Source organism: Hemiscyllium ocellatum, chromosome 19, assembly GCF_020745735.1.
Source record: "Hemiscyllium ocellatum isolate sHemOce1 chromosome 19, sHemOce1.pat.X.cur, whole genome shotgun sequence".
NCBI lineage: Eukaryota > Metazoa > Chordata > Chondrichthyes > Orectolobiformes > Hemiscylliidae > Hemiscyllium > Hemiscyllium ocellatum.
The window spans coordinates 61,683,337-61,703,605 of NC_083419.1; the positions used below are offsets into that span (position 1 = coordinate 61,683,337).

The window sequence follows — 20,269 nt, forward strand, 5'->3', positions numbered from 1 at the left end:
GAGATGTTTCTTTGCACAACACTTACTGTGTAATGGATAAAGCCTCTCCATGCTGAACAGTTTATGTGAGAAGTCTCAGTAATGTGCAGTGTAGATTAACATTAAATTCTCACAGGTTTATGACCAAGCAAGGTATCTGTATTGGTGGACAGCAACAAACTTGACTGGGGCGAGGCTGAACTTGACAGGAAGCTCATCTCAAAAGGCCATCTTCTGGTGCATCCTTGTCCCATACAGTCTGAGAGACTATGTAGCTTATTTCTTTGTTTGGGAACTTAAACTGAAATGGAAGTCAGAGTACAATGCAGCTAAAATACTGGACAAGACTTACAACTTGAAAGTCAACTGCTACATATCTTTGACTGTGCCAGACAACATTGCTTTTTGAAGCAATGACGAGACTAGGATTGAGTTTTTTTGACTTCAAGAAATTCTGCCTGGTGACAGCCCTCTGACTGATTGAGCTGCAAAGTGTTAAAAAGCTACAACTGTCACAAGAGCCAAGAAAGCAAACCGGTAGAACTTACAAACCAAAAGCATTCAAATATTCTCCTTTCTGTGTCTCGTTCTCATGTGAGAAAAACACAGAAAAGCCAACAAGGTTTAAAAGAAACAATTTTAATACAAGATGTGAAACCACCTAAACAACAAAGAATGACCATTGCCCTACAGACAGCAGCATATCATCATTGCTAAATCAGAAGGCTTGAGAGGAATGACATTTCACCTTGGGATGTGAACTTTTGATCTTGGGAACTTTGCTGACCTTGTGTGAATTTTTTTCACCCATAATATTTGTGTCAAATTATCTTCTGTCTTAATCATGATGTGGAGGTTCAAAAGTTGGACTGGGATGGACAAAGTGAAAAATCACACAACACCAGGTTATAGTCCAATAGGTTTATTTGGAAATACTAGCTTTCGGAGCGCTGCTGCTTCATCAGGTAACTAGCTAACTTCCATAGCACTGCTCCTTCTTCATTACATTTAGGGGTTTTTGAAGAAGTACAGTTTAAGTTGCATGGTAGTAAATTAGAAATCCATTTTTTAAAAAAAATTATTCTGACACATAAATTTAACAGTTATTTTCTGACAATGAGGAAACCTGGAATGCACTGCTTTTGTCCTCATTAGCAGTCAGTCAAGCAACTTGCTCATCTGGTCAATTTGGAATTACATATATTTTTGGATGGCGTGCTGAAGAGTCAGGTATAACTGTCAATGCACTGTTCTCAATTAAATTATCAGAAAGTCTGATGTGGAGTTAGCGTAACTCATACTTAGTAAGATAGCATTGCAAGAAGCTAAAGCCATCCTATGACTGGAACACGTATCCCTGATGGATTTACAAGAATTAGAAAGCCAGACTGAGGCAATTAAATCAGAGGTGGAATTGTCTGCCCGAGCTTAGGCAGCAGAGGTTTGAATTGATAATGAAATACTGGCAAAGGGTCTTGGACTGGTGGAAATACACGAGAGACTAGGAACACAGAGAAACTTGAATGAGCAAGGATTCAATTACAGTTAAAGTGCCTTGAATATGAGAATGAGGTAAAACAGTTTTTAAGGTGAGAGGAGAAACAGCACTTAAACAATATTTTTTGAAGAACCATTCAATCAAGGATTAATATGTTTTGAAGAGTTATTCCTGAAAATGAAAGTAAGACACCAGAATATCTTTATAGTTATGGTTGTATCAACTGATTTTCATAAGCTATTCCTTCAAGGACAAATAACTAAGAGGGTTGTGGAAAAGTTAACTCATTGTTCTACTCATTACGGACTATCAGTTGAAATTTGATTTACCAGGATACTGCCTTGGTTGGACCATTTTAGCAGTGAAGAGAGGCTGGATAGGTTAGACATGTTTTCTAGTGCAGAAAAGGCTGAAGAGACAGAACCTGATTGAGGTGTATGAGACGCTGAAGGGTGCAATCAGGGTGGAGAGGAAGCCGCTCTTCACCTTAGGTGAAGTGTCAGTAATGAGGGGATATAATTTTAAGGTGAAGGGTAGGTTGATGAGAGGATATTTGAGAAAAAAGATTTTTTACCCAGAGTGCAATGGGAAGGCAGTAGGAGTGGGAAACATCACAAACTTTAAAACGTATTTGAATGAGCACTTGAAATATTCAAGACACTAGGCCAAATGCTGGAAAACGGGATCATGCAGAGAGGTCGGTACAGACTCAATGAGTCAAATAGCCTCTGCTGCAGTCACCATGAAGGTCCTTCTCAACCTCACCATTCCCCTGAAGCATGGTCACACCTAGGCTAGTCACCACCAATTCTCTTTCTCAAAGTGGAGTATAGTCCTGTGGCCCTCTGGAATGATGGCACCTTTACTTTTTGCCAGAACAGTTTTACAACATCTCATTGTACGTAGTGAAGGACAATGGGAACAGCTCATAAAAGATATAGCTTCACCACAATCACAGAAAGTCCAACAGAGGTGAAAGAGACATAATGGCTCCACGAATGAACGCGTTCAGGTGTTTTTCCAACATATGAAGAAAGTCCATCACCAGTGGTACTTACTTAGGCTACTTAGAAGGTTCACAGAAGTCTACAGAGACTCACCAGGATGTACTATATGAGCCAGACATGATATGGATGTACAGGTAGTTCTCCTGTAACAATGTAATTGTGTTCCAGCAAAATCTCGCTTAATAGAAAATCACTTGATATAAATAATGGGGCCTGGGGAAAAGGTGGGGATAGGGGCGAACCAGCAAAAAAGGTCACTCACAATCGCTCAAAAATAACACAAAGGTCTAACGCAAACTAAAGCACAGCCTGAAAGAAGGGTTATTAATGAAACAAAAGTAAACTTAACACAATAAATTTTTCAAAAAGTTTAAAAAGACTGATCTCTGCACAGTATCCCTCACAGAAAGATGCTCTCTGTACACTAGTCCTGACAGAAAGCTGCTCTCTGTACAGTTCGCCCTCACAGAAAGCTGCTCTCTGTACAGTACCCCCCTCACAGAAAGCTGCTCTCTGTACAGTACCCCCCTCACAGAAAGCTGCTCTCTGTACACTAGTCCTGACAGAAAGCTGCTCTCTATATAGTCTCCCTCACAGAAAGCTGCTCTCTGTACAGTGTTCCTCACAGAAAGCTGCTCTCTGTACAGAGCCCCCTCACAGAAAGCTGCTCTCTGTACAGAGCCCCCTCACAGAAAGCTGCTGTCAGTAAATGACACTGGTAGATGTGCAGAGTGTTGCCATAACCGACGCTGACATAACACACACCTGGACATCAGTGCGCGCGCAGAATGGCATGAAGACAGGCACCAAAGTTGTGCGGAATGGCACAGAGATTTTAGCGCGCACATGGGCGCGTGAGCAAAGCCAAGTGCGCAGAGCGATCCTCGCTGGAATCACGTTATTGTCAGCGTTCTCCAAAATACCATTCCCTAATTCTTCAGCGACATTATAGACAAATCATGCTGCTGAAACAAGTGTTATCCCAGAACTACCTGTAGGCGAGTCAATACAACAAAGCATCCTTATTGGTTAAGCACAGACAGTAGAGCTCAGGTGGAAAATAACTATACAGATCATAGCAAAAGCAGTTAGAGTTCACCAGTGATGTTTATTCCTAAACCTGATTGGTCAACTTGAATCTACATAGATTACAGATTACTGCATAGATTAATTTAGTAATGAAAACAGTTTCATACCAAATTTCCCAGTTAGAAGATTGCATTGACAGAGTTGGAAGTGTTTCATTTCTTTGTAGAGTCATAGACGTGTTCAGCACAGAAACAGACCTTTCGGAGCAACTCGTCCATACCAACTGGATATCCTAAATTAATCTAGTCCCATTTGCCAGCATATACCTTCTAAACCCTTCTTATTCATGTACCCATCCAGATGCCTTTTAAATGTTGTAATTGTACCAGCCACCACCACTTCCTCTGGCAGCTCATTCCATAGGCGAAGGTGGGTACTGCAGATTCTGGAGATTAGTGTCAAGATTAGTATGGTGCTGGAAAAGCACAGCAGGTCAGGCGGCATCCAAGGAACAGGAAAATCAGCAAAAGACCTTCATCAGGAATGAGGTTGGGAGCCTCAGGGGGCTCATTCCATACACTTAACACCCTCTGCATGAAAAAGTTGCCCAATAGGTTCCTTTTAAAACTTTCCCCTCTCACTTTAAACCTATGCCCCCTAGTATTGGCCTTCCCGAACACTGGGGAAAAGACATTTGCTATTTCACCCTATCCATGACACCTCATGATTTTATAAACCTCTAAGGTCACCTCTCAGCCTCCAACACTCCAGGGAAGATAGCCCCAGCCTATTCAGCCTTTCCCTATAGCTCGAACCCTACAACCTGGCAACATCCTTTAAGATTGATCAAGTGAAGTCTTACTGGTGAGCAATATTAATGTCAAAAGTGAAGAAAGACCAGCCTTTGTTACACCAAATGGGTTATAGCAATGTTAAATAATGTCATTGCGTTTAAAAATGTCACAGCTACATTATAAAGACTTATGAATCAAGTCACACCTGAAGTGCCTAATTGTGCAGTTTATTTAGACGATGATGTATTATACCGTGACACCTGGGATGAACACATAAAATAATTAGAATAACTGTATAACTGATTATAGTTCGCTGGCTTCATATTAAATATTGCCAAGAGTGAATTTGCAAAAGCAGACATAATTTACCCGGGGGAATTGTAGGACATGGACAAGTGTTGCCAAAAACAACAAAAGTGATTAGAATTTCTGATAGAATTCTCCAATCCTAAAATTAAATAGGAAATCATGAGATTTCAGGAAATGCGTGGGTTTTCTCTGAAATGGTTGCCTACAACTCTACATTCATCAGATTTGTTATGAAATAGGCAAATGTTCAGTAGAAAGCCTCATGGCCTTTCAGAAGCTGAAGGCCAACCCAATAAATGAACCACTATTGGCTATTCTAACTTTGTCAAACCTTTTAAATTGGCTTGAGAACGTCTTGCCCATAAGATCTGACATTTTACAGGTGCATGAACATGGAATGAACAGAGAAGAACACAGGAAAACTGGAATCGCCCCAACTGAAATATATCTCACTAAAACGCCCACCTCCACACTTAGTGCTTAAAACTAAATGCACCTCATGTTGCCGTCAATCCCCACTCTGAAATCTTTTTCCTACATACCAACTCCATCCCTGACCTGCTTGAGGAAGAACCAGACATTTGACCTTCAAATCTCCAGCGTCGCTGACTACCACCTCCACAACATCACACAAGTGTACTCTGCCTCAGCTCATTGACTGCAGATACCCTCGTCCATTACCTCTCAATGTCATTGTTCTAACACACTCCACGGTTAGTGGAATATTCTCTTCCCCTCCCTAAACCTGAGGTTATTCAAAGTCTTATCGTCTGTGCACCAAATCCATCTAAGTATCACCCCAAGTATCACTGACCTACAATTACTTCCAGTTAAGAAACATGTCAATTGTGAAATGAGAATTCTTCTTGTTTATAAATTCCTCCATGGCTTCTCCCTTCTTTATCTCTGTAATCTTCTCCAGCCTCACAACTCTTTGAGGTGCCTACACTCCATTAAAACTGGTTTCCTGATCATCCCTGATTTGAATCAATCCATAACATCTGCTGTCTAGCCCTTGAAATACCCTTCCGAAAACTCTCCTCTGTCTTCCTTTAAGTTGGTCCTTTAACAGTATCTTTGATCAAGCTGGTGGTCCTCTGTCCTAATGTCACCTTCTTGGGCTTGCTGGTGAAATCAGACTCATTACACACCCGTAAAGTGCCTTGAGATTTTTATTTTGCTGTGCTATACAAATGGAAGTTGTTGTTTGGTTCAGTCCTGCACCAATGGTGTCTAATCCTACTTGACCAATAGATGGAGCCACATTCCATATCCTTGATGTGAAATGTGAGATCCCTGGCACCTCAAAGTCTTAAGACACTTTCAAGCTGTTATTTCTGGTAGGTAGTTACTTTTGTATCTACTCACACTACGCTTTCAGGTAATGCATTACCATTCAGTGCATTTTTAAAAAAAGGCTTCTGGTTCTTTTTCCAATTAATTTAATCTATCTCGTCTAGTTATATGTCAATGTGGAACAACTTTTCATTATTTAGTCTATCAAAATTCCATATAAATACCTCTATTAAAACTCCTCATAAAACTTCTCTGTTTAAATGACAATTCCAGCTTCTCTTGTATCTCCACAATAAAAAGTGACTCTTGCACTGAAATACCCTGTTAAAGTGTAGCTCTCAAAGCCAAAACAGGGGACCTCAGTCAGTAGCCCCTAACCCTAATGACCTCATCAGGTAGTAAAAACAATCACACTTTCTTGCTTTTGACTTTGTGGGCCACAAGGGTATTTGATGCATAAAGTTTAAATGCACGTCCAGCTGAGTTACCAATCTCATGAGTTGCTAATTTCAACAGCTTTCATTGTTCTGCAGCCTGTTCCAACCCTCCAGGCTCTCTCAGTTCAGAAAGCAGCCAATCATAGCGCCGGATTCACGCAAGTGACAAAACATGGACTGAGAAAGCTCAGACATTGTGCATTGACCAACAGCATGGGGATCACACCATCAGTAATCTGCAACACCACCCATCAGCTTACATCATTCACTGTAATTTCATAAAGTATGAACTTATACATGCACAAACAAATATCCGCATTCACATGCAAGTGAACGAACATGGACAAAGACACATGAAGATAAACCTGCACACAGTCATGAATTTGTTCATTCACTTGCTTTATGGTAAATCAGACAGGCCTAGTATCTCTGGAGCTATTGATGAAATGGTTTATGCTAGTGCCTCCCAACAGTAGCAAAGACTACCATGGTTTTCCTAGCTGCTGCCATACGGATATCAATCCGAGAACAGTAAGGGCAGCACGGCGGCTGAGTGGTTAGCACTGCTGCCTCACAGCACCAAGGTCCCAAGCTCGATTCCAGCCTTGGGCGACTATTTGTCTGGAATTTGTACATTCTCCCCGTGTCTGTTTGGGTTTCCTCCAGGTGCTCCGGTTTCCTCCCACAATCCAAAAGTGTCCGCATTAAGTGGATTGGCCAGGCTAAATTACCCACAGTGTCCAGGGATCTGTGGGCTAAGTGGATTCACCATGGTAAATGAAGTGTTACAGGGAGAGGATGGGGTTGGGTCTGGGTGGGATGCTCTTCGGTGGGTCAGTCTGGATTCGATGGGCAGATTGTGGAAACAAGCCAATGTAGGAATCCTATGATAAATAAAATGACAAAGTGCAACAACCTACGCTTTCTGTAATTTCTGCCACTGGAATATGAGAGCGGCCAACACATCCCATGTTCTTCCAGGTAGGGCAACAAGAACAAACACCTTCAACCAAATCTATATTCAACTAGACAACATGTTGGGAACATAATGTTGACTCTTCTGTAGGTGACTGAGTGAAGGGAAGTCCATTCATTGGCGTCTGAACTGCTGATCTCTCTGGGATCTATCTCCCATCATAAATGCAGTCAATTCTATAGGCACCAAGAGCCTCCAGAAACTTCAAAAAAGTTTCACTTGATCTAATTTTGTACAGAAACACTGCAGCAAATAGAAGAGAGGAAAGAATGTTTGATGTCAGGGAAAGCGATGGTAAAATTGTGCAAAAGAAATAGTCTTCTCTTTCATCAATTATGGTGCTAAGTTCTGAAGAGTCATACATCACAGAAACAGACCCTTCGCTCCAACCAGTCCATGTCAAACATAATCCCAAATTAAAACTAGTCCCACTGCCTGCTCCTGGCTCACATCTCTTCAATACTTTTCTATTCATGTATCCATCAAAATACCTTTTATATGTCGTAATTGTACCCACATCCAGCACTTCCTCTGGAGGGTCATTCCAAATGTGAACCACCCTCTGTGTAAAGAATTCACCCCTCCTGCCATTTTTAAATCTCTCTCTTCTCACCTAAAAACCTGCCCCCTTGTCTTGAAACTCCCCATCTTCGGGAAAAGACAACGACCACTAACTCTCTCTACACCTCTGTATTCAGAAAATCACGGTTTCCCTGGGACAGAATATGAAAAGTCGTTGCTGGGGCGGAAAGAAACTAAGAAGAATGCTTCTGCAGTCAACATTAAAAATCCTCCATGTGGGGGTTAAGAAATAGCACAGTAATCAACCCTGTCCAGCAAGCTTATTGATTGAAGTACAGAGCAAGAGGACACAGGCACTGTAGATGATCATCCAGGAAACCAGCAAACCTACATCCTAGCACAGTGGATGAATTCACCTATACTCAGGGCTGGTAAGCCATGTGCATTTAGCTGGGTGCACCACTGCAACAAATCAGACCAAGTTTAGTCAATAAACTCACCACGTCAACGTCACTAAGACTCACCTGCTCAGCCAATAGAGCTGCAAGGCTGGAGTAGGCATCTGCAAACTGGGAGCCAAACCAGATAGAGTCACGCAGTAACTGCTCAGCCTCGACTAGTTTCTTCTGGGATCTGCAAGGCGGCAAACACATTGTCAGAGTTGAATTTGACTTTATCGGTTTCATCAGACAGCTGTCTCACATCCCGAGCGTGACTGTTTGAAGTGATTGCTAGACCACCAGTCTGGGTTTAAAAGTAGGTATTTGCTTCCAGTCCCTAAACCACTAGGTTCCTCGAGCAATTATAAACCAGCTTTCAATTCTAATGTTATAAGAGAGAGCAGTTAGTATAAGAGATAATGAGAGCAAGAGAGGTAGAGGTAAGCAAAAAAGAGAAGGTAAGGGAGGACAGAAGGAGGAGTGAATCCTACTGAAAGCAGAAGTCGCTGGAAATCACAGAGTGGCCAACATTTCAAATGTTCTTCCAGGTAGGGCAAAAAGGACTAACACTTTTTTGCCTTCCCTGGAAGAACATTTGATACGTTGGCCACTCTGACACTCTAGCAGCATCCATAGAGAAAGCAAGTTTATGTTTCGAGTCTAGATGACTCTTCATCAATTTGCTCCTAAAGTGAATCCCACATTCACCCCAGTTAGTGATACTCCTGTGTGTTAGCACAGAGGAGTCATGACTGTATTTTGTGAAGGGGAACATTTAAACTCTGAATATTCCCTTCTGACCTTATTACCATTTACTGATTTATTTAGTGTTAGTGTGGTTTCGGTTTTCAACTTAGCAGATGTAAAGGAAATCTGTGATGGTATTCAACTTTCATTCCACCATGGCCCTATCCTGAGACACTTTGTGCATCATTTAAAGGGGAAACCTTTCTTCTCACATCAGTGAAGAGCTGCCTGTTCAATCAGGTTGTCATTACTAAACAGTACTTTTTAGACCACATCTGTCCTACAGATGAAATGTTGTAGTCAATTAATCTTCCAATCCAACAAATGAAATTAACCAAGATAATATTGACATCCATATTGATCCACTATACAAGTCAGTCAATTACAATGGGCTCTCACTAGCTTGCTTGAATGAACCAGGTATTAGATACTGTCGTTGAAGAAATTGCTTCAGTGTCTCAGAGGATTTGTCTTTCAAAACTCAACTGGTGATTTGAACGATGGCGTTGAACTGTGACTTTACAGTTGTAGAAATGGCATCTCATCGCTTCAAATGTTGGATTTAGCCTCAGTGAATCCTGCGGCACTGTTCCACAGCTATCAAGGGAGGTCTTGGCTCCAGCTATAGTCGTTTTAAGACATAAATATTAATTTTCTTTTCAGAAGTACAATGTTCTGCATTTCAGGGTACTTCTCGTCTTAGTCACCTGGTCACCAAACTGTTTGATTTCCAAACACAAACCTCTAATTTGAAATCTAATTTTACCCAATTTTTGGTTCCTTTCTACCATTTGCGTCGTGCAAAACGTAGTTACCTTCATCTCACATGTAACCTTGTCGACTGTGTAGCTTAGTTTCTCAGCATTTTTACGCTAAACATTTTGGATCCAAATGCATGACTTCAGTTTCCTTTTCTCTTCTGTACCTCATTAATTATTTACTCTTCCCCACTGTTGTACTTCTTTTCATTTCTTCACCTCCAAATAATCAATCTTCAGAAACCACAATCCTTTGCTAGTCATCATTGTTTTTACTGCTGTCATTCTGCTGTCTCAGCCTGCCAGAGTGTGCAAGGTTTGCTTGATTATTCTTTCTTTCATTGCAGTTTTTCAATACTTGTGTGTTTATTTACAGAATATTAAGAGGTGTGAAGTACATGGAAGTTTTTGACACTGATATTATGAATGGATACAGTTGATTGACACTTAGAGTCATAGAGATGTACAGCATGGAAACAGACCCTTCGGTCCAACTTGTCCATGCCGACCAGATATCCCAACCCAATCTGGTTCCACCTGCCAGCATCTGACCCATATCCATCCAAACCCTTTCTATTCATATACCTATCCAAATGCCTCGTAAATGTTGTAATTGTACCAGCCTCCACCACTTCCACTGGCAGCTCATTCCATACACGCACCACCCTCTGTGTGAAAAAGTTGGCCCATAGGTCTCTTTTATATCTTTCCCCTCTCACCCTAAACCTATGCCCTCTAGTTCTGGACTCCCCCACCCCAGGTACAAAACTTTGCCTATTTACCCTATCCATGCCCCTCAAATATTTTGTAGACCTCTATAAGGTCACCCCTCAGCCTCTGACACTTCCGTTAGGTTGTGAGCTAAGCAACTTTTTTTCAATGGAGACTATCAAAATGCCTTTGTTTATTGTCTAAATTTCAGAAATATTTCAAGGACTTGACAGATTTGTCAACAGCTTGTTGGTATTACCTGTAATAGATACATGTATGATACATGGGGACATGGAAGTGGTAGGACAGCTTTCAGGGGACATCGCAATAGCTTTTAGACTTACCTCTCAAAATATTTCTGACTCTTCAGCTGGTTTCCCCCTCTGTGCACAAAAAAGCACATTTAGCTGATGGGGATTCTACAGCTTTCAAGAGCCAATTCACCAAAAAGACCAAAGGCAAGGAAATGTAAATTTACAGCAATGAATTAAACTGCAAACCAGAGGTCATTTTACCTATTCCAGCCAGCATGAATCCTGGGGGAGATTTGGAACTGTAGCCTCGCATACCTCCACTTTGACTCTCCAGAGTGAACTTTCATCTCAAGATACATTCAATAATATGAGGCCTGAATTTGCTACAATGATACACGTATTGGTTAAGTAACAGCAAACTCCAGTGCAGAACGCAAGCCAAGTGTCAAAGATCAAAGTTCAATCAAAACATTAGATTGAGATGCTCCAGTGGCAAGAGAGTGAATGAGTGGGCTGTCTTATGAGGATAGATTGGACAGATTGGTTTGTTTCCACTGAAGAGTGTGGGGTGACTTGACTGAAGCATGTAAAATCCTTAAAGGTCTTGACAAGGTGGATGTGGAAAGAATGTTTCCTCTTGTGGGTCAGTTCAGACCTAGGCAGCATTGATTTAAAACTCAGGCTTGGCCTTTTAGGACAAAGATGAGAATTTTTTTTTGTCTCAATGTTGGCTGACCTGGTACAATCTACCTCAGAAGCCAGTTGAGAAGGTGATCACTGAGTGTTTTTAAGGCAAAGGTAGATGCATTCTTGATAAGCAAGGCAGAGGGAATGGTTATCAGGGAGTGGATGGGAATGTATAGTAATCAGATTACCATAATCTTAATGAATGACAGGTTCAGGTTTGACAGGCCGAGTAGCTTACTTCTGCTCACAAATCATATGCTCACATACAGTAAATGTCAGCCTTTACCTTCCCCAGAAACCTGCAGAAGACCTACTAAACAGCAACACAGCTCCATGATATAGCATCAGAATTATAAATCAATAAATCTGTTTGCAATTTGATGTTAATTGAAGACTGATGTGATGTATAAGTATATGCGGTCTACATCTCTTCCTGAACAGAGTCATACAGCACAGTAACAGACCCTTCTGTCCAAATAGGCCGTGCTGACCATGATCCCAAACTAAACTAGTTCCATCTGCCTATGTTTGGCTCATATCCATCCAGATCTTGCTTATTCATGGGCTTACCCAATTGCCTTTTAAACGTTGTAGTTATATCTGTATCCATCACCTTATCTGGTAGTTCATTCCACACAAGAACCACTCTGTATAAAACTTGCCCCTCGTGCCCATGCAGGATGGCACAGGGCTCAGTGGTTAGCATTGCTGTCTCACAGCACCAGGTTCGATTCCACCCTGGGTGACTGTCTGTGTGGAGGTTGCACATTCTCCCCGTGTCTACATGGGTTTCCTCTGGGTGCTCCGGTTTCCTTCCACAATCCAAAGATGTGCAGGTCAGGTGAACTGGCCATGCTAACTTGCCCATATGTTCAGCGCTGTGTAGGTTACGTGCGTTAGTCAGGGGTAAATGTAGAGTAATAGGGGAACGGGTCTGGGTGGGATACTCTTCAGAGGGTTGGTGTGGACTTGTTGGTCCGACTGGCCTGTTTCCACACAGTAGGGATTCTATGATTCTCCTCTCATCTTAAAGATTCGCCACCTAGTTTTGAACTCACCAACACAGGGGAAAATACACCTGCCTTTCACCTTAGCCATGCCCCTCATGATTTTATAAGCTTCAATAAGGTCACCCCTCAAACTCCTATGCTCCAGTGAAAAAGGTCCCAGCTTTTCCAGTCTGTTTTTAGATCTCAAACCCTCTATTCTCAAGCAAATCACTGAGGGGGGAATGAGGAGTGAAGTCAATTATGCTACTGCCATTTGATTGATAGTGATTCTGAGCTGATGAACAGATAGGACAGAATCTCCACTCTGCAGGTGGATATATAACAACACAAAACAGCGTTGTTGTTAGAGACGATATTTGTTGAGTGGAAGTAAAGTTCTGAGGCTTGACCAGAGAAACCTTCAGCCTGCATCTTGCTCCCCGGGGTACTTGACAACTGCCTATTTTAGCAGATAACGATCATTTCTCATCTTTGCAAAACATAAAATACATAATTTTAAATGAGTGATGATGGTATGTGAGAAACATTTATTCCAAAAACAATGCACAATATCAGAAGCATGACCCACACACTTGTTATATGTACACTAAACATTGTAATATTTGATGACAACCTTGCTATCCAGCTAGTACACACCCATGACACCGCACCCCTATGCTGCTTCATTGGAATGAAGCCTTTTCCCATTAAAAGTTTTTGCCTCCCAATCCCCGGAACCTTTCACTCCATCCCGACCTTTAGTTGGTAACTGGCCCGGATTGTTGATCAGTAGTTGATTCTCACTTGGATCTCCCTGACCAGTTTCCATCCCAACCATTCTCACATCCCACATCCACCAATCCCTGAATCCCCAACCTTACAAAGTATTGTGGGAAAAGGCAGCTACCACGACTTACTCCATTTTTCGAATTCTTGTAGCCTTGGAAACAATATTTGGAAGGAATTTAATAACCAGGGGCAATCTGACTTAATAGCAACTACACAAAAAATGAGGTCATTTATACGACAGTATAAGGTAAGTATGTGGAAGACACCATGTAAACTAATCCACCCATTCTTTTATTTCCTCCTTCACTTTTCCCAACTTGACATTCAGCTCAGTGACTTTCGTTCATGGGGAAAAATGTTTGCAAAATGCACTCTGATACCTGAAGATGCTGCAATGTTTGCAAGCCCAGCTATAAGTACCTACATTTCCCTAGCACCACAGTCTCCACTAGCACCATACGCAGCTCAATGCAAATAATCTTGACAGAAAATGCTGGAGATACTCTGCAAGTCTGGCTACATCTGTGCAGAGCTGGACAAAAATAATATCCAGGTTGTTCTGCTATAACGCGCGTTTCATCAACGTGAATTGGCTATAACACAATTGACGAATTGGGAATTTTGTTTGGAAAACGCAAACTTTCTACTGAACGGGTATAGTGATTTTCTATTAGCCGTCTTCTCCAGTGTGATTTTTTTTTATAGTGGTTTTCCATAGCGCATTTTTCTATAGTGTGAGTTCGCAGCGGAATACAACTGTGGTATAATAGCAGAACGACCAGTATCAGAAATACTGTTTGGATTAAAGGTCAGTTTTTCCTCTCCACAGATGCTGCCGGGCCTGCTGAGCACCTCAATAAATTTTAATTTAAAGTTTACGAGCATCTGTAATATTTTGGTGTTCATTCTTGGGTTGTCCGGTGCTACCAACGTATCATTACTGGGCCCCTACTAGCGTCTACTTGAAACATTCCCAGTCAGGCCTGTATTTCTAATCAACGTTAATCCATCCACGAGGTGTGGATATTGCATTTATGGCCCAATCCCAAGAGAGCAGTGGTACTTTCGAACAACCACAGACTATATTCTTCTTTGGAAACTAGTTGACTGTTTTGAAAGGCAACTGGAGGGAATTGTTCAGAGTCAGCGATGTTGTGTAGGACAGGAAGCACGTACAGGCCAGACCAGGAAAAGGGGCTTCCTAAAGGTCATTAGTGAACCAGTCAGGTCTTGACACCAATCTGCCCACCATGTCGTGAGTAACTTTCAACTGATATCATCTTTAAAATCTGAAGATGCTGCAATGTTTGCATACCCAGCTCTAATAGAAGTCAAAAAATGGGAAAGACTGTCTTTCAATGTGGATCGGCCAAGATGGCAGGCTCATACTTGTTTGGTGACAGGGAGGAGAGTTGGCAAGCTGCAGGATCAGCCACACCCAATGTAAAGGAGCCAGGTTTGCATCTGAACTCTAACTTGACATTTCGATTCATTCTGAATCAAGCTTCAATTCCCACGGTCTTGTGAAACTGAACAGAGCTGGAAGGACAGTCATACATACATGCATACACTACACCTTACCAGAAACAAAGGGTGTTCTGTACATCTGAAAGGCAGATTTAAACACACCGAGTTGGACTTTGAAGCAGATTAGGTTGGCTATTTCTGACATTTTAAAAAAAAAATTATTTGCATTTACCCACTACAATTCCATTTAAGGCCCCATCCCTAGCCCACACCTGTACAAATTCATGGCATCTTTGCACGTACACAAAATTCGCAGATAGAGCAATGACTCTCTGCTCTCATCCTAAATCAGTCCTTTGTGGCCATCGTTGCTAGAAGTCGTCTCAAGGAAGTGAGGAAACTAGCCTCACCTGGGGGGGGGCAGGATACCTAAACATTGAAGCACCATCTGAATGGTGACATTATCTTGCGCATTATTTTAATTTAATTCTCTGATTTCCCTGTTTCTTATGAAGTAGGAGTTACCAACACACGAGGAATCTTTTGGAATTGAAGATGCATCATCAGATCAATTGTGCCAACAGTAAAGGAGAATATTCATTTTAAACAACATCAAACTTCTCTCTTCTTGGGTTCTTCGGACGCTTTTGCTTATTAAAAATGCTGGAGATGGGTGAAGCAGGATGTTTGACGGACATTCAAGAATTGGACAATGATGTCACAAAGAAGCTTGTTTGATGACCTACCTCAACAAAGGACTTGGTGACAAACAGGGACACGGGGTGGGGGGGGGGCAGTTTTAGGGTCAACATTTGACCAAAGCTGTTCAACTGCTAAAGTATGATTTCATATCAAAAAAAATCACAAATACCGAATTATTATGGTGCAGAATGAAGCCAGTCGGCCGATCATGTCTGCATGCAACTAGTTAGACATCTATCATTACTTAGTGTTAACCTCCTACCTTTACTCCCAGACCCTTGTACGTTATATTTGTCCAAATAATCATCCGATATCCTCTTGAATGTCTCATTGAACCTGCCTCGACCACACGCTGCAGCAGTGTGTTCTATACCCCGAGTGAAAATATTTTTCCTCACTTCACCGCTGCATGATCTACCACATTACATCACAAGACAGCCCCTTCCAAACCCACAACCACTTCTGTCTAGAAGGACAAAGGCAGCAGATACATGGAAACACCACCCACCTGCAAGTTCCCCTCAGAGCCAATCACCATCCTGATTTGGAAATACATCGCCGTTCCTTTACTGTCGCTGGGTCAGAGTCCTGGAATTCCCTCCCTTAACAGCTTTGCAGGTGGGTTCAAGGAGGCAGCTCACCACCACCTTCTCAAGGGCAACTAGGGATGGGCAATAAATGGTGGTCCAGCCAGCAATGCCTACACTCCACAAATGAACAAAAGAATTTGAAAGATTTTAGCCAAGTGTATCCCTCCCCTCTTTACCCAGCTGTAGACTGTGAGTTTGGGGTCAAATATTGACCCAAAAGAACTTGCTCCCTCTCGAACTGATGAATGATTACAAATTTCTTCTTCTCCTAGTTTCTCACAGTTCGGTTCGGCCACCTCCTTGTGTACATTAATGGCCTGCAACAAGTTCAGGCTTCCCAAGGCAAGACTTGCCACAAGTGGTTTGCGTATCCCAGCAACGGATTGATATGGCCAGTTGCGTGCTTGAGTGGATGACAAACTGTGCAAACAGAAAGCAATCAGGACCGTACTGCAGGCTTTTCAAAGTGTTATATTTGTATGTCAAGAAAGCACAAAAATTCAATGAGTTTAGAAAGGTAAGACGGAGTCTTCACCTTTTGTGAATTTCTTTTGCTGATTAGTGTGTGCAATTGAACACACTTTTCCCGACTAACATTGCAGTGTTATCATTAAGCACTGCTACCATAGCCAACAAAATGGACAACACTCCTCATTTCAAACCACCTCAGGATGCATTAACTCAATGTATCGCTCCTCCATTTCCCCGCTAGCCTTCCGGAAGCCTCTTTTACGTGTGATGTCCAATTCAGGTTCCGCACTGTGCTCCGGTTTCCTCCCGCAGTCCAAGGATGTGCAAGTTTGTTGGATTGGCCATGCTAAATTTCCTATAGTGTTCAGGGACGTATACGTTAGGTGCAGTAGCCATGGGAAATGCAGGATTACAAGGGAAGGGTAAGGAGATGGGGTTGGGTAGTACACTCTTTGGAGGCTGGATGTGGACTTGTCGGGCCAAATAGCCTGTTTCCATATTGTTGTGATTCTGTGAAAAAGTGCGTGCCCACAGCAAGACAAACAAATGCACAAAGATGGGGGAAGGAACATTGCATTTACTTCAGCTTCATTTGGAATGTGACAACTGTCATTTAAATAGTGCCATGTGTCGAAAGATTGCAAGAGACTGAGAGAGCATAGATCGAGAGTGCGAGAGACCGAGAGTGCGGAGACTGAGAGTGTGAGAGTGCGAGAGAGCAATATTTAACAAGCCACTCTCAGGGAATGGGATGTCAAGGGGCACAGGGACAGGGAGGTGGAGTTGGTAGAAGTATGATCATGAGGAGGACAAAGCCATGAAAGATTTTAACGCAAGGATGAAACTTGATCCAGTGGGGAATGGAAGAGCCAGAGCTGGTGAGTGACAACTGGAGTAAATAATGAGTGGAGAACTTTGAAGGATAAGTAGAGGCACCAGAGATTTGGAGGAGTAGCAGTTTCGATTTCAGATTGAAGTCTGATCAGGAGAAAGACACGAAGGAGGGTCTCGGCAGAAGAAGCTCTGAGAGATAGATGGAATTATTGACATGGAAGAGGTGGATATGAGATCGTTGGATTTGAGAACATCGACAACTTCTCATAACTTGGAAGTACGCTGCTAGCCAGAGCAGCTCTTGATGAAGAGATCCAGCATTGTCCCAATATTGCTAATGCGGCCTTCAGCTGCCTGAGGAGAAGGGTATTCACAGACAACATCATCAGATCGAACGCCAACCTCATGGTTTACAGAGGTGTAGTGGCTCCTGTCCTCCTGTATGGCTCTGAGATGTCTATAGCAGGGACCTCAAGGTGCCGGAGCCGTATACATCAATGCTGCCTGCTCAAGATCCAGCAAATCCACTGAGAAGACAGACGCAACAACATGAGGGTCCTTGACCAGGCCAACATCCCCAGCATCGAGGCACTGACCCCAACCTGATCAGCTGCATTGGGGCTGGGCACATCATCCCCATGATCAACCAAGGACTCCTCAGGCAGATGAGCTCCGAGGGGACAGAGGAAGCACTTCAGGAATACCCTCAAGGACTCACCGGGGAAATGCGGCATTCCCACAGATACCTGGGAATCACTGGCCCCAAGACCGTCCAAAGTGAAGGAGGAGCATCTGGGAAGATGCCCGGGGAAAACAGCGTAAGGAGCACATTGCCACACCAAGGCCTCATCCACCCCTTCCTGTGACCACCACCTGTCCTAAGTGTGACAGAGCCTGCAGTAACCCCATCGGTCTGTACAGCCACCCACGGACTCACCCTGAGTGTGACAGAGCCTGCAGTAACCCCATCGGTCTGTACAGCCACCCACGGACTCACCCTGAGTGTGACAGAGCCTGCAGTAACCCCATCGGTCTGTACAGCCACCCACGGACTCACGCTGAGTGTGACAGAGCCTGCAGTAACCCCATCGGTCTGTACAGCCACCCACGGACTCACGCTGAGTGTGGAAGGAAGCCATCCCTGTCTGTGAGAGATCACTAACGATGGGCAGTACATAGGGTTGAGAGGTAATCTGACCTGAAGCTGAGCCTGGGGCCGATTTTGATGTTGACTGTCAGTCAGAAAGCTAAGGCCAAGGAATGGCTAATGGAAATGGAGAGACACAGAGGCTGGGAGAGGTGGCTGTGAGCTCAATGTTCTTGCCAAAGATATCAACATACAGTGGCATGTTAATGAGGAAGGAGGGACTGAGGGTAGGGAGGATGAGCCCCTGTCAACCCTGGAGTTAATGGGTATCAGTGTCAGCAGGAGAGTGGAGTTATGTCTGCAATCAGAGCAGGCACAATTTTATCCACTGGCGGAACAAGGTCAGCAGCAGAACAGAAGGTTATGGGAAAGAGGGGCTGAATGGTCTACTCCTGTTCCTATTTCATATCACCTTCAGCTCAAGGGCTTGAGCAGCCTGATTGTGTTCCGATATCCTGATTTTGTGGAGCATGGTGATGCTGTCAACGCAATCAGTTATGAATAACATAAAACCGACTCTTCACATTGCATCATAGTCTTTCCGCTTCCCCCATCCACAAAAATACAGGAACACTGTGGGAAATCTGAGCTCAAATATTTGAAGTATATCTTGTTGGCACTCCAAGTTCTCAACTGCTGGCTTTGAGTCAACATTTAACCATTGTCAGCAGAGAAAATGCACAGTATTGGAGTTGACCCCTGTCATGTCAAGCCAGAGTTGGATCCCACTGCACTATGCTGTCCCCGTCAGTTTAGACTTGCTCTTTGGGATCTGGGCAAATACCAATATTTACTGCCTGTCTTTAGTTACCCTTTGAGAAAGTAGATGTGAGCTGCCTTCTCGAGCCCACAATGCACTTCAAGGATGGAATTCCAAGATCTCCAAGTCAACGAATGGTAATATACAGAGGAACCTCGATTATCAGAAGGACAAGGGCAGGGAGTATTTTGTTTGGTTAATCGATTGCCGGATAACATAGTTAGCCAAACATCAGGATTTGCAATCTTGTTCAGATAATCCAAAATTTGGTTAATCGAATGATGGATAATTGAGATTCCTCTGTATTTCCATGTCAGGAGGGTGAACGCCTCAGAGGAGGACCCAAGGCTGGTGGTGTTCCTGTGTGCCAGTTGCTCCTGTTCTACGTGGCAGAGATGCCAGGTTTGGAAGGTGTTCCGTCATTATTACAGAGATTTAAAAGCAGTGACGCTGTTGCAGAGCTGAGCCATCAGCAAGAAGGGAAACTGGAATGAACCATTCAAGTCATATTATAGCTTTTCATGAAAAACACTAATGGAGGGTCACCACGGCAACTTCTGCTTGCAAAACATTCCTGCCCAGGATCACTTACACATGCAGATTTTAGAAGCACCAGCCTTGACTTCCTGCATCTGATGACACATTTTTCTATTATCCAACATTTATATGGTACCGCAAAACACAAGCTTATTGCTGCCATAGATACAGATCAGGGTGAGGGACAGGAATCACAGGCCCTAATGCTGCCCCTGGTCAGGGGCCTGGCTTTGCCTCATGACCCATGTACAGTGACCCTACCCTGAGAACAGTACCCCTCCCACATCCTGCTGAGAAGACGAGGGGGCACCCTCCACACCTTCCTCCCACAGAGCCTGGTTTACTGGACCCAGATATTTGTCCACCCCTCCTGCGCCCTGGTGAGGAACAACAAACCAACAGGCAGTTGAACACAAAAAAAAAGTGAAGAATGATTTCGAGGAAGCTCACACACTTGACACTCTCCCAAAATTAAATCAGCAACGTAAACTCACTTCCTCCACCTTCAGCAACCTCAACCAGTAGCCCTAATCTTAAGT

The 20,269-nt window shown here is 43.1% G+C and overlaps 1 protein-coding gene across 1 annotated transcript in view; it reads right to left on the reverse strand.

The window, feature by feature from the left end:
* Nucleotides 1–20,269, reverse strand: part of tmtc1 (transmembrane O-mannosyltransferase targeting cadherins 1) — a 171,973-nt gene that overhangs the window by 22,400 nt on the left and 129,304 nt on the right. Inside the window, exon 12 of the mRNA XM_060839995.1 lies at nt 8,372–8,480. Coding sequence (XP_060695978.1) covers nt 8,372–8,480 — 109 coding nt within the window. The remainder of the gene's footprint in view (nt 1–8,371; nt 8,481–20,269) is intronic.